This window comes from Anguilla anguilla, chromosome 2 (genome assembly GCF_013347855.1).
Source record: "Anguilla anguilla isolate fAngAng1 chromosome 2, fAngAng1.pri, whole genome shotgun sequence".
NCBI lineage: Eukaryota > Metazoa > Chordata > Actinopteri > Anguilliformes > Anguillidae > Anguilla > Anguilla anguilla.
Genome location: NC_049202.1, coordinates 65,430,356 through 65,445,951, shown reverse-complemented (window position 1 = coordinate 65,445,951; position 15,596 = coordinate 65,430,356). Strand labels below are relative to the sequence as shown.

At 47.2% G+C, this 15,596-nt stretch overlaps 1 protein-coding gene across 1 annotated transcript; it reads right to left on the bottom strand.

The window, feature by feature from the left end:
• Window positions 1–458: 458 nt before the first annotated feature.
• Window positions 459–15,542, bottom strand: si:ch211-79m20.1 (LIM domain-containing protein A). The gene is made up of 7 exons (XM_035406501.1): window positions 14,521–15,542; window positions 9,954–10,050; window positions 7,090–7,164; window positions 5,929–6,122; window positions 2,912–4,469; window positions 2,442–2,615; window positions 459–2,127 (listed from the first exon to the last, which is right to left on the bottom strand). Exons 1-6 carry the CDS (start codon window positions 14,581–14,583, stop codon window positions 2,458–2,460), a joined length of 2,145 nt encoding a protein of 714 aa, XP_035262392.1. The 5' UTR covers window positions 14,584–15,542; the 3' UTR covers window positions 459–2,127; window positions 2,442–2,457.
• Window positions 15,543–15,596: the final 54 nt, after the last annotated feature.

Sequence of the window (15,596 nt, the reverse complement as noted above, 5' to 3'; positions counted from 1 at the left end):
CGGGAATATTATACGGCTTCCAACTGTTGGTTCCCCCCCACCCCCACATCCACCCCCCCCCCACACCCAACAGTCATCTTATACATCATCACAGCGTCCTGGATGCTGTAGAGCTGGGACACTCAAATCTGGACCTCAAGGTCAGTAGTACTGCTGGTTTGTGTTTCCTCCCCTCTAATCAGCGACTGGTTTAAACATGATGCAGCAGGTGAGTGTAATCTCCAGCCAATCAGTGACATCATTGGACTATGGACTATCAGGCCGAAGAAAGAACCATTACATTACATTACATTACATTACATTTATTTGGCAGATGCTTTTTATCCAAAGTGATGTACAAACCAGCTGCACTGATGACCTCGAGGGTCAGACGTTAGTCTCTCTGCTGTAGAGTGTGTCACTTGGTGACGCCCATCACTGACAGTGTTGCACACTAGTAGTCTGCCTTTTGCTGTTGGATCCAGGGTGTAGAATTTGGAGGGCACTTCTGATCCCTTTGAAAATGGGTAAATCTGGAAAACACTGAGCTCTGTCCTACTTCTGTGGTAACCAGGAAATATCAATAATTCTACAGAAGTGCCTGCTATCGTGACTGCTTAGCCTGGTAACTTCCTAACTTCCTTTTTTTTTTATTTTTATTGAAGTTCATGTAAGACACGCATGTAAGACTGCATAGTCAGCAGCAAAAAAAGGTGCAGTTAAATCTTCTAAAATGCATATTCAAGCTTAATTCAGCTCAGTGACATTTCTTCACCAAAGACATAATGGGAAGGTGCTGAAGTCAATGACCCTGACAAAGGCAGACACTGATGTTTTCCCGCTAGTGAATACACATCTGTAATTTGCCCTCAATCACACTGTACACTGTGGCATTCAGTGCCGCATTAATACTGCGTCGACTTCAGAAGTTTGGCACAAGTGTTCAACTAATTAGACCAGTGCAATCACCCTCATCTTTTATTCCCCCCGCCCCCAACTGTTAGAATGCAATCCTTGAAAGTTCCAGTGTCAAGCTTAAATTAAATAGAAAATATATTAACCAAAAAATATATATATATATATCACTATACATTATTGAGCAAATTATGCATGTGGTTATGTACATGTGTGGGTTCTAACTCTCTGGTACTCCTGAGCTTTGGTTTTCAGTGCTTTTGGCCAGGGTTACTCTCCTCCCCTAGCCCTTCAGCAGGTTCGACTCTCTGGCGGCCTACAAGGGTGTATGACCCGTGAATAGGCCAGTTCCGCCCATTCCCGGCCAATCCAGCCCAAGACATTCTAGGCCCGCCCACTTCAGTCCTGCCACTCGTGATTGACACAAGCCGCACGAGGGGCATCAGTGCGGATGGTCAAATGACCTGCATGACATCACATGACTCTCGATGTTCCACATCGAACTGATATTGTCCAGTAACGGATTGTTTCAGTGTTGGGGCGTAGAGGGCTGAGGAAACCGCGTCTTTTTTTTTTTTTTTTTTTTTTTTTTTGCGAAAGCCCGCGTCAAAAGGCCAGCGTTCTCGTGAGGTGTAGGAGTTAAGAGACCTCCTTTGTTTGCGGCACAACGGCGAGCTTCATATCCAGGCACCACGGAAGGCCCAGGGCCTCCACGGCGGTCAGATCAGGACGGCAGCTGGGTGGCTCAAACTCGGCGAGTTCATCGGCCTCTCCTCTTTTCTCCCTCCAGTGAAGGCCGGACAGCACAGGCTGCCCAGGCCCACGGGACATTCAAAAGCCCTCTGTCCAATCAGCTTCTCAGGGTCCAGCAGATCAGAAGCACAGTGGCTGATGGGGGCTGTAGTACTGTGCTACTCCTTTATCAAACGTATTCACCTTACATTGATTGACAGTATTTCAAGAGCAGTTTAAAATGACTTTTTTTCCTCCCAGTCGAGCTTGTTTCTTGATCAGACAGTTATCGGGGCTGTTATTGCTGTTGTCACAGAGCATACTGTCTACAGTCTGAAGATGTAAACCATTGAAAATAATTTATATTTTGAAAATATCAACAACAACAATTACAGAGAAATGGAGAGGCTATTGTCCACCCAGAAGACAATTTCTTGTGTGTCCTAATACTTCAGGGTCACTTTTGGATGTGCACCGAGGTGAAAGGTCCATACTATCACCCTGTGGGAGAGAGGATGAAACATAGAGGAATGCATCCGGTTAATTAACGTACACAAGTGAACTGCTAGTTCACGTAAGTGTGCTGCTTCATTTATATATGATGGTTAATAATTCACAGGAGAGAGTATGGCTACAGTATCTTCCACTATGTTAAGAGCGATTCCAACCAATCGGCACTTTGTTGAGAATGACTGACAGCCTGCGGTGTCTCCGCCCATCATTCTGTCCACGAAGGCCTTGTCATTCATACCAAAGCTGTTACGTGTGTGAGTGTCAGAGGCTCCCTGTACTCCTCCCCCTTCTCCCCCTCTCACCTGTGGCCTGCTCTCTCTACATCAGCCTGGCCCTCATGGTTGCCTTGCTGATCCTATTCCGGTTTTTTCGCTGTCTCTTGTGAAGCGGGTTCCGACGTTTTGGGGGGCGCTGTGTCGGGGGCGGGGGCGGGGGCGGGCGCTCCGTGGTCAGCGCTGGCGTCGGCGCTGGCGTCACTGGGAAAATGAGAAAAGCACATGGGTGAGAGGCGCTGTGTCGAACCGCCACCGCCAGAGCTCGCCCGCTTCCCATTGGCCGGCTCTGACAATGCATTCCATTTCCTCTCTGCGTTTCCAATGTCCGGGGAACTGAAGAAGAATCACAGGACGCATACGTTTATATGATCAACCGAGAGGAAACTGCAGGGAAGACAAACACACACACACACACACACACACACACATACACACACAGACACACGGAAACACACATAGACATACACACACACAGACATACTGAATTTTCAAATCACCTGGTTTTTTTGTGGTTGTGTGCACCTGCACTTGATGATGTAAATGATGTTCTTGTTGATGATGATGTCGCTGTAATTGTTCTTGTTGTTTTAATTGTTCTTTTAACTGGTCTTTTCTTTGAAGCAGTAAAAGTTCTTGTTTCTCCTGTAGGCTTGGCTGTAGCAATCGTCCTTCCTCCATTTCAGGAAGCTCTCTATCTTTGTGCGGCTTGACAACATGTTGCCTTTGCTCTGTTGTCTCTGTTTGGTTGTGGCTGTGGTCATGGCTGTGATTGCGAGTGTGATTGTGGTTGTGGCTGTGGTCATGGCTGTGATTGCGAGTGTGATTGTGGTTGTGGCTGTGGTCATGGCTGTGATTGCGAGTGTGATTGTGGTTGTGACTGTGGTCATGGCTGTGATTGCGAGTGTGATTGTGGTTGTGACTGTGGTCATGGCTGTGATTGCGAGTGTGATTGTGGTTGTGGCTGTGGTCATGGCTGTGATTGCGAGTGTGATTGTGGTTGTGGCTGTGGTGTTGGCTGTCACTGTGGTTGGGACTGTGATTGTGGTCATGGCTATGGCTGTGATTGTGGGTGTGTTTGTGGTTGTGTTTCTGGTCGTGGTTGTGGTTATCCTTGTGATTGTGGTCATGGCTATGGCTGTGGTCATGGTTGCCGTTCTGGTCGTGGTTGTGGTCATCCTTGTGATTGTAGTCATGGCTATGGCTGTGATTGTGGATGTGTTTGTGGTCATCCTTGTGATTGTGGTCATGGCTATGGCTATGGTCATGGTTGTGTTTCTGGTCGTGGTTGTGGTCATCCTTGTGATTGTGGTCATGGCTATGGCTGTGATTGTGGATGTGTTTGTGGTCATCCTTGTGATTGTGGTCATGGCTATGGCTGTGGCCATGGTTGTGTGACTCACTGCCCAGCTGGGGGGGAGAACCAGCTTGTGTGTGGTGGGCGTGTGCCCTGTCCTCCCTCTCCCCCTCGGTGGGTCTCTGTGGGCCCGTGTGATGGGCCGTGGCGTTGGGGCTCTGCCCGTGGGGGTGCGGGTGTGGCCGCTGCTCCACGTGGGGCCGCACCGTGCCGCCGTCGCCGCTGCGATGGGGCGGTTTCCCCTCCCCCGGGTCTCGGCGAGCTCCGAGCGTTTCCTGCGTCGGCTCCTTCTCCTCCGCGGCGCTCGGGCGTGGCTCGCTGCGCGCCCGCTCGGCCTGGGTCCTCCCCTCGGTGGCGGCGGTGGCGGACGAGCGGCTCGTCTGTGCGGTGGGCGGCGGCGCGGTCACGCGCTTGGCCGGCCACAGGGGGCGCTGTGAGTCCCTGTCGTCCGGCCGGAGGTTCCGGTTCTGGTTCTGTTTGAGCTCGTCCTGGCGGTGCAGCTCCTCCTTGGACGGCGTTTTGAGAGGCGGGGTTTTGGGGGCCGGCCGCTGGGGCTGCAGTGCATGCTGGGGTTTTTTGGGCGTGGCTCTTGGGGCCGGAGGGGGGGCGGAGCTCTGGCAGCGACACTCCACGTGGTCCTGGACGGATATGACGGCCTTATCGTAGGAAGGCTGCTTATTGATGTACTGGATCTTCATCACCTGTGAGAGGAAGGAGAGCTGCTATTACTACCGCTCAGCTTCTTACATAAGTACAGGGCGGTCCATCCCTGTTCCTGCAGATCTGCTGTCCCATAGATTGTCGTTTCAACTCTAATTTTGTCACACTAGACTCTACTAATCAGCAGCTCGATGAGATCTCTAGCTGTTGTACGAGGTGTGCTTTGTTTGGGTTGGAATGAGAACCGGCAGGACAGTAGTTCTCCAGGGTTGGACAGGGTTAGGCAGCCCAGCATAAGGAGCTGCAGGTTCGATTCAGCAGGGACCTCGCTGCCATACCTTCGGGCAAAGTGACTGATTGGTACTGTCAACGTAATATAAAATTTTGAGTGTCAAATATCCGCCGGTAAAAATAGGTGATATGTAATATCCTTGCTATGCGCTGGGAGCGTTCCGGAATGAGGGCGTCAGCCCAAGAAAAATGAATTATGGGAATGACGAGCAAACTGGAAGCGTAAGGCATGTTATACAGATCACATGCTCGCGGGCGCGGGTCCACTGAGCTGTGCTGTTAGTACTTGCAGGTATCCGGTGTGAGTAAAGGTACACACTGAGCACCCACAGTGGTGCTATGTACACAGGGCGCATAGGGATTGCTGGTGGTGTAAGTACAGTACACACAGTGGTGGTATACAGTATGTACTGTACAGTCACCATAGGGAGTGCTGGTGTGTTAGTGGTGGTATATGTACAGTACCCATAGGGAGTGCTGGAGGTGTAAGTGCAGTACCCCCAGTGGTGGTATATGTACAGTACCCATAGGAAGTGCAGGTGTGTGAGTAATGGTATATGTACAGTACCCATAGGGAGTGTTGGTGGGTGATTGGTGTTATATGTACAGTACCCATAGGGAGTGTGGTGAGTGAGTGGCAGTATATGTACAGTACCCATAGGAAGTGCTAGTGGGTGAGTGGTGGTATATATACAGTACCCATAGGGAGTGTTGGTGGTTGAGAGGCGGTATATGTACAGTACCGATAGACAGTGCTGGTGTGTGAGTGGTGGCATACGTACAGTACCGATAGACAGTGCTGGTGTGTGAGTGGTGGTATATGTACAGTACTGATAGACAGTGCTGGTGTGTGAGTGGTGGTATATGTACAGTACCCATACACAGTGCTGGTGTGTGAGTGGTGGTATATGTACAGTACCAATAGACAGTGCTGGGGTGTGAGTGGTGGTATATGTACAGTACCCATAGACAGTGCTGGTGTGTGAGTGGTGGTATATGTACAGTACCCATAGACAGTGCTGGGGTGTGAGTGGTGGTATATGTACAGTACCCATAGACAGTGCTGGTGTGTGAGTGGTGGTATATGTACAGTACCGATAGACAGTGCTGGTGTGTGAGTGGTGGTATATGTACAGTACCGATAGACAGTGCTGGTGTGTGAGTGGTGGTATATGTACAGGGCCTATAGACAGGGTGAGGTGTATGTACCTGTAGGTTGCGGGTGCGAGTGACGATGGGGACGCACTGCACGGTCCTGGAGTTGCAGCAGCCGGAGCAGCGCTGCACCTCCACGCAGGGGGGCCACAGCATGAAGTTGGCGTTGCGGCGGTCCAGCATGTCGCGGGTGACCTCCTGCACCTCCGTCCGCACCTTACAGAGGGCCTGCTGCGCCTGCTCGGGCACTGAGACCGGGGAGAGACGCCACACTGTCACACACACGTTACACACTGTACACACACACACACACACACTACACACTGCACACACACACACATTACACACTGCACACACACACACACATTACACACTGCACACACACACATTACACACTGTACACACACACTTTACACACTGTACACACACACTGTACATACACACCACACACTGCACATACACACATCACACACTGTATATACACACATCACACACTGTACACACACACACATCACACACTGTAAATACACACATCACACACTGCACATACACATCACACACTGTACACACACACATCACACACTGTATGCACACACATCACTCACTGTACACACACACACACATTACACACTGTCACACACTGTACAAACTGTACACACACTGTATATACACATTACACACATCACACACTGTACACACACACATTACACACTGTCAGACACTGTACACACACATTACACACTGTACACACACACTTTACACACTGTACACACACACTGTCACACACTGTATATACACACCACACACTGCACATACACACGTCACTCACTATACATACACACATCACACACTGTACACACACACATCACACACTGTATACACACACATCACACACTGTACACACACACATCACACACTGTAAATACACACATCACACACTGCACATACACATCACACATTGCACATACACACATCACTCACTGTACAAACACACATAAATATATGCACTGTATATGTAATATGTATACTGTATTTAACCATGATATATTACAGTATATAATTACTGATACACTACTGCATTGTGAGAGGTCCTTTTCACACTGATCAATATTACATTGCAGCAGGCATTACCGAGACAGAGAGGGAAGAAGAAACAGAAACAAAGGGAGAAAGATAAAAGGAAAGAGTGAGTGAGCAGGGAAAAGAAGGGCTCACCGAGGCTTCTGGGAAGGCGCTTGGAAGTGCCGTTGGCGTGGTGACGCGTAGAAGTCTGACTGTCTGGGTCCTCGTCTGGAGGAGAGAAAGACAGGAAAGTAAGGGAGCGGTTGGGTCATTTAGATACCGCTAATTTATTATCTGATAACTTCATTTCAAATGAGGCTATCAACATAGCAATAATGGGCACCATAAAAACCTGCATTTTTGGTCAGTGAGTGTGAGACTTGACTTTGAAACACCGCTCCGAACACAAAGGGAACTTGTTTGAACAATTGACGCTATTTTTAGCCTTCTGTCTGCGAGCCATCAGAAACATGGCTGACTGAAGATATATGGGAGTGTAATTGTAGCGGTGGCTGTCTGCGAGAAAGGGGGAGTGAAACTGGGGGAGGGAAGCTGTTTTAATTGTTTTCCAGCGACTCCCCCATTAGCAGCTGATTCATTTTTTTCCTTAATGGAGTCTAATGTGGCCAAATTAATATTGTGCACTTCTCATTAAAACTTTTCATTAAAAGTACGGGCCCTGACTGCATTCGATTATTTTAAATACAACCAGGAAGGGACTGAAGGGATTTAACCGCTGTGATTTTCCATCATAAACAAAGTAAACTTCACCACGTGATGATATGGTATGAAACAAGAGTGCTAACGGGGGGTCTGCAGTTAAACAGATGTTCTGCTTAATTGAGCAGAACAAGCAGGTTCAGGACAATCCTAACATAATGGGCAGCCTTCGCCGCCTATGCTATACAATCTTTTGCTAACTAGTTAACACCAGAAAACATAGGAAACTCTGTACACACACACTTTACACACTGTACACACACACTGTACATACACACCACACACTGCACATACACACATCACACACTGTATATACACACATCACACACTGTACACACACACACATCACACACTGTAAATACACACATCACACACTGCACATACACATCACACACTGTACACACACACATCACACACTGTATGCACACACATCACTCACTGTACACACACACACACATTACACACTGTCACACACTGTACAAACTGTACACACACTGTATATACACATTACACACATCACACACTGTACACACACACATTACACACTGTCAGACACTGTACACACACATTACACACTGTACACACACACTTTACACACTGTACACACACACTGTCACACACTGTATATACACACCACACACTGCACATACACACGTCACTCACTATACATACACACATCACACACTGTACACACACACATCACACACTGTATACACACACATCACACACTGTACACACACACATCACACACTGTAAATACACACATCACACACTGCACATACACATCACACATTGCACATACACACATCACTCACTGTACAAACACACATAAATATATGCACTGTATATGTAATATGTATACTGTATTTAACCATGATATATTACAGTATATAATTACTGATACACTACTGCATTGTGAGAGGTCCTTTTCACACTGATCAATATTACATTGCAGCAAATGAGGCTATCAACATAGCAATAATGGGCACCATAAAAACCTGCATTTTTGGTCAGTGAGTGTGAGACTTGACTTTGAAACACCGCTCCGAACACAAAGGGAACTTGTTTGAACAATTGACGCTATTTTTAGCCTTCTGTCTGCGAGCCATCAGAAACATGGCTGACTGAAGATATATGGGAGTGTAATTGTAGCGGTGGCTGTCTGCGAGAAAGGGGGAGTGAAACTGGGGGAGGGAAGCTGTTTTAATTGTTTTCCAGCGACTCCCCCATTAGCAGCTGATTCATTTTTTTCCTTAATGGAGTCTAATGTGGCCAAATTAATATTGTGCACTTCTCATTAAAACTTTTCATTAAAAGTACGGGCCCTGACTGCATTCGATTATTTTAAATACAACCAGGAAGGGACTGAAGGGATTTAACCGCTGTGATTTTCCATCATAAACAAAGTAAACTTCACCACGTGATGATATGGTATGAAACAAGAGTGCTAACGGGGGGTCTGCAGTTAAACAGATGTTCTGCTTAATTGAGCAGAACAAGCAGGTTCAGGACAATCCTAACATAATGGGCAGCCTTCGCCGCCTATGCTATACAATCTTTTGCTAACTAGTTAACACCAGAAAACATAGGAAACTCTGCACAACAGACAATCGTTAAATCTCCAGATTTCAAGCTCACGTGTGCTTGTATGCTTGCAAGCGTGTTTGTGTGTACAGTATAGCCCCAGCAGGTGTCTGAGCGTTAATAAATAAATCTGGTGCTTGTAGTATGTGTTTGAACGTGCGCGTGTTCGCAGTTTACGTAGCGCACAACTCCCTGTCTGTTAGTCAGCCTCTATTAGTCCCTCGCTCTGTCCATGTCGGTACTGTACATTCTGGGACAGTGAAGACAAGGATGTGGCTGTGGCGGCCATTTTGTGCGGGTGGGGTGTGGAAGCCTGGGGGAGAACAATGGCGTGGCCTTGCCGCGCACCTCTCCGTAAAACCCCCGACACGAGAGCCCTCAAGGCCGCCCGCATTGTGCCAAGGCTTCCTCATGCCACTCTCTCCCACGTAACCACGGGAACGGCTCCCAGTCCCGGCTTCCTCTCAGAGACGTCCGATCAAAGCCTCTTCCTGCCGCGCGGGCCCGGCGCACGGACGCTTTCTCACAGACGGTTAAATTCAGGGGCGCGGCACAGCAGGCCGTCACGCTGCGCGCACGGCGTGTAACAGCAGCTCAGCGTCGCAGGTTAGCGCTTTGCGGGGCGTCTTAAGTGCGTTTCAGTGCGTGTTGGAGGTGTTGCCGTGGCAGCGGCGCGGCGCGCGTCTCAGCGCAGTGTCGGGATGCAGATTTACCTACGGAGTCAGGCTCCAGCAGGAGCTGCAGGTCCTGAATGGAGGAGATGGGACTGCTCCTCACCAGCTCCACCAGGGCAGGAGGCAGAGGGTCCCCCTGTGGGAGAGAGAGCCCCGGATTTTAACTGACTCTGCTCGTCACTACCTATTGCAGTACACCCAGCGCAGCACACTTCATCACTCGCACTATGCCACTCTACACCACACTACTCTCTTCCCATAATTACTCACTGCAAACAAAAAAACAAAAAAAAACAGCCAATCTCAACAAGTATTTTAGCTTTATATTTACACTTCAAAGCTTATTTCTATTGCTGCTTTTTTTGCTAAATAAGACAAAAATATTGCCAATGAGGTCAGACAGGTGGACTCATTTCAAGATTTTCCAATGGGGTAAGAAAATCTCTCTTGTAAAACGAACAGTAACATAGAAAGAACTAATATTTTCTACTTCAGGGACAAAAAAATATGATTTTTAGTCTCACCACGAGACTAAAACACTTGTTCAGACAGACTCTTATTGCAGCTCCCACACTGGCCAGGGCCCATCGTCGCTGCTTGGGCAGCTTTGACCGAGCAGACGGACGACAGACATTTCTGCGTCGGAGCGAACGAAGGTGGAGAGGAAGGTGCGGCAGGTGGGGAATTACGACAGATGCCGTCCCGCAGCAAAGCGAGGAAGACAACGGGCGGCACAGAGAGGCACAGAGCGAACAGGAAGTGCTATCACGAAGCGCAGGATGCAGTCATACAACGGCGGACTGAGCCGGAGAGACGGGACTAAAACAGGCGAGCTGAGAAAGAAGGATGAGATCAGAGGGGATAGAAAAGTAGAAAGAAAACGGGGGAAAAGAGGAAGCGCCATGAATGGGCGTGTGTCCGTGATGTCCGGGGTTAGTCATGATCACCCCCCTCCCGGCGTTTACAGAGAAACTGTTTTTAACGTTTGTTCCAACGTTCGGACGTTCCCTCGCAGCGCGCGTTCAGTATCACGTGTCTGTGTGTCTGAACAGGAAAAATGTGACATCACCACCCAGCAACGGCTAAAAAAACCCAGGCACAAACACACAAGCACACACACCGACACCCACACACACCCCACGCATGCGCACGTACGCAGACACACACATGCACGCATGCATGCATATGCACTCAGACACGTACACTTGGAGGTGAAATTACTGAGTGAGAATGTCGGGTCTGATTTGTCTGACAGGTTATTGTCATCAGTCGGTCATTATGATCAGCTTCCCTCAGTGCACAGTAATAAATCCGGACTTCAACTACAAAGGTATCAGTCAATCTGTCCACTGGAGTCACATAAAGACCCTGTGCTACCTGTGCATAATACCTGTGCTTTCTTCTGTTTTTAAAGTAAAGTGTTTGTGCCACTTCTGTGTGTCTGTGTGTGTGTGTTGAGAATGTATGTGTGTGTGTACAAACAAGTGGTTTTGACTATGTTTGTGTGTGTGCATGCGTGTGTGTGTGAGAGAGTACAAACATGTTTTATTGTGTGTGTGCATGTGTATGTGTATGTGCATGCATGCATGTGTGTGTGTGTGTGTGTGTGTGTGTGTGTGTTTCCATACATTTCTGGATTTGAATGAGTGTGTGCATGTGTGTCAGTGTGAGTGAGTACAAAGATGTGGGTATTATTGTGTGTGTGTGCATGTGTGTCTGCGTGTGTGTGTGTGTGTGTGTGTGTGTGTGTGTGTGGGTAGATATGTAAGGGAACACAATGTGCTGTTTTGCCTCTGTTTTCAGTATCTGTCAGCACATGCTCAACTTCCGTCTCCCAGACAGGCTCTGGTCTGCAGTACGGTAGGTGGTCAGTCACGTTGGACACCTGTGTTTGTATTTTACACCGCTCAGTCTGCATTGGTCTGACTACAGAGGAAAATGATCACTGCACAGCCAGTTAAACACTGGTTCCCTTCTCCTCACAGTGAAGGTAAGAATAAATGCATAAATGCATTTTCTTTTCTTTTTTTTTTTTAACTCAAACTTCACTGGACTTTAAAAAAAATAAAAAACAATAATTTGTTCTGAATGCATGGTTCCTTCTCCCATCCTTTCATCTGCCTCTACTTAAATGACTTCCAGAATTCCGCACGCTTTTTCTCAGAAGCATCAGACCAATCAGTCAGTCAGTGTGTCAGAACACCCGCCAGGTCACTCAGAGACAGGAGGCCAGCCAGCAAATTCATCAGCGTTCCCGGACAATTAGTGCGTCAGCCAGTCGGACTGGGTCAGTTGATGTCAGGCGTTGTGCACTCATTCCGCAAACTGAACTTCCACTGCGCTGACATCACTTCCTCCTCCCAGCCTGTGGGAGGGGTTAGAGCCTTATTGGCAGATGAAGCAGCTGTGGAATGTCAGGAACAGGTATTAAGGGCAGAAATGTGAGCTGTAATGACACATGATTACAGGACTGGACCACTGCCTACACACACACACACACACACACACACACACACACAGGAAAACAAACAGACCTATGCACTATAAGCACAGATTCCAAACGCCACATGGAGAGATATGCGGATGATGGATAGATAGCTAAATGAAAGAGAGGACCGAACAGTTTTTGATTTAAAACATCGCTCGGAGCTATCTGTCACGGCTTGTTCTGACTTCACCCTGTATGTTTTCCCCACATGCAGGAAGGAGGAGAAGACAGGGGGCGGAGAACAAACACAAAGATTTCACTCCGGTTCGATGTCACTCTTTCGAGGAATAACGAAGGAGTTTTTCACGCGTTGGATAGCTGCTTTCTCACTGGTTAGCCTTGGTTATGTGCGCATGACCATGCCATGATCACATCAAGAGCCAGTTCTCACCATCCAAACCCTTAAAACTGCTGTGACATCATGAGCAGTCGTTTGTAAATGGCGCTAATTCTGTCCTTTTGCTCCACATGAAACATAATAAAGTTCAGACCTGTTAGGCTGAGTACTCTCATGTACTGCTTTGATTCTTCTTGCAACCATGGAAAAATTATATGACACAAAGAGACAGATTACAACAACCCCCTAGCTCAAAAATGTGTGAGTAGATGGGGAGACACTGTAGTTATATCATTACAAAATGCACTGCCCCAGGACGCTATTTTACATACTTTCTGACTGAGACACACTCTTTGACGGGGCCTCTTTTGAGGCCCACTAATAAGGAGGCACAGTGAATGATGCAGTGTGCCTGGCTTATCAGTATCATTATTATATCAAGTTCAAAATGAGGTTATTAACGAACCCGTTCTTTAGACGCAGGACATAAAGAGAGTCTCTGGTGGGCACTGTCCCCCTGGGTACAGACAGGCTATGTGTGCAAGGCCATTTCCCAATTCCCAATCTGGCTCTCTCCAACTGCCACCTAAACATCCCCTCATTTAATTGGCTAAAACATGTTCTCTCCCTCTCCACCTTCGCTAATGTGTGGTGAGCGTTCTGGCGCAAAATGGCTGCCGTGCATCACCCAGGTGGGTGCTACACATTGGTGGTGGGTGAGGTGAGCTCCCACTCATCACTGTAAAGCACTTTGAGCGTTCGAAAAAGTGCTATATAAATGCAATGATTCATTCATTCATTCAGCTGCGCTCTGCTGATGACCGGGTCTCCAGACACTCTTTTCAGTAGCAGCGCTGCGCGCTAACGCTCGCACTGCAGAGCCGGGAGGCCGTGGGAAAAGGAGCTTTTATTCTGTGGTTCAGGACACCACTTCTTTTGTTTCCTTAGTCTAACATGGAGGTTAACATTATATTTCCTGGTAACCTCTCTAGCCTCTTTTCTTTGGGCTTACATTCTCTTACCATCATAGATGGACATTGCTTATTAATCTGATTGAGGATAACGTCACATTCTTAAACACCAACAGACAACCCCCCCCCCCCCCCAATGTGGATACTTTCAACAGTATAATTGTCAAAGTGAAATTGGGTCACCGTTGGTACAACTGGATACACAAAGTATATCCCCTTCAGTCAACCTGTCAGCTCAACGGGTGTGAAACAGTTAGGGTAAAGCATAAGATCTCATTCAAGCCATTACGGCACAAGTGGAATGTTTGTAGTTTTCCACAGCAGACTTTAGCTTACCCTGAAAAACCACCATTATATTCTTCCCCATTATGCATAATTATAGGACTCAACAATAGTAATCAACGAATATGGGAGAGGGGAGTCAGAGGCAATTGCACAGCAGTCAGAAACCGTGCTGTGCAATGTAATCAGACAAAACACGGTACTGACACACTTGTGACAGATGATTCATATTTCTAAACTCTTGCTAATAAGACCAATTGCTATCAATTAACACAAAGTCAACTCATTCAGAGTATCACACATGCCTTTGCTTACAATACTATCTACAAAGCACACACATTCAAAAATTATATTAGACTTGAAGTCCAATCTTAGCTTCAGCCGAGAAAGAACGAATCAAACAGGTGAAAATCACTTAGACAGGTCGCACTTGGGAAGCACGCACCAAATCAAAGTGTTCTAAAACAGTCTTAAGTCATTTGGAACATTGTGGAAATGCCCGTAAAATAAGCACTGGCATAGTCTTACCTCGGTGCAAGCACACCGCACAAATGCCGCAAGCGCCGCGAGCAACAGAACCCATGAGCTCATCTTGCCGCCCAGCCTCGAGACTCCGCAATGGACTGTGCATTTATGGAGGCACGAGGCAGGCGCTGCTCAGCACTTCAGCACGAGGACAGCGGCGCTCTGTGGAACTCTCACGCAAAGGCACGCGCGCGTTAGTCCCCAGCAAACATCCAAATCTTCTTAATTTTACAAGAGTTTGTTTTTTATTTGTCTTTTTTTCTTGTTAGCAAAATCGTCTTTTATTTCCAAAGAACGAATCAGTGAAGAATTCCAGGAAATCCACGTCTGTTGTTAAAAAAAGTATTTTGAGTCAGTATTCGTGGGAAACCTGTTGACCTCCTTTTTTTCTTTGAGCCTCCGTAAATAAATGGCCAAGTAGACTACCGGTGTTGCAAAAACTTAAAAGCGGAGGAAAAACAAAAATTCACACTGTATAACCAGGTTTAACATAAAAAAGCTGTTTTATGTTCAACTAATGAACTAACTGTATTGTCGATAAAAAGTGCCAAATGTTCCACTTTTTGAGGGTGTCGTTACGTTTCTTCAGAATGTGTGCAATATGTCTTAAAATGCAAGAGTGCTCTTCACAATGACTTCATTTTATGAAAAGAAAAAAAAATTCGAAAAATGAACTTGATTTTCTGTTATTATGTCGATCGTGACGAATAGTAGTAGTCCGGATTGCAGAATTCAGTGTAAGGATAACATTTCCCCCAATTATATCGTAAAACGAATGTATGTAAACTGCCAAATTCCTTTTTCCTTTTTTGCGTCCAGTTGAGATCAGTGGTCGTCAATCAGCGCATTTTTTTCTGCTTTTGCTATCTGTTCTTATTCACGCTTGTCTCTTTGGGTTCTCCGACTAAATCTAATGGATCACAGTACAATACAGCGATTCTCTGAGCGGCAGTTGCTTTCGTTCAAGCTGAGCTGATCAACACCCAGGTTCTCGTTGCAGTCTGGCTACGCTGAACCGTGTTCAGGTTTCCATATAGAAGCAGCTCCCAGTCAGCCTGGGAGTTAGTATTCGGCCTTTC

Coding starts and splice junctions, on each gene's coding strand:
- si:ch211-79m20.1 (XM_035406501.1), bottom strand. CDS start 14,583: ATGAGCTCATGGGTTCTGTTGCTCGCGGCGCTTGCGGCATTTGTGCGG. Junction 7,165..9,953: donor GCTGGAGCCTGACTCCGTAG/GTAAATCTGCAT, acceptor TCTCTCCTCCAG/ACGAGGACCCAGACAGTCAG. Junction 2,616..2,911: donor CACAACCACAAAAAAACCAG/GTGATTTGAAAA, acceptor TCATTTTCCCAG/TGACGCCAGCGCCGACGCCA.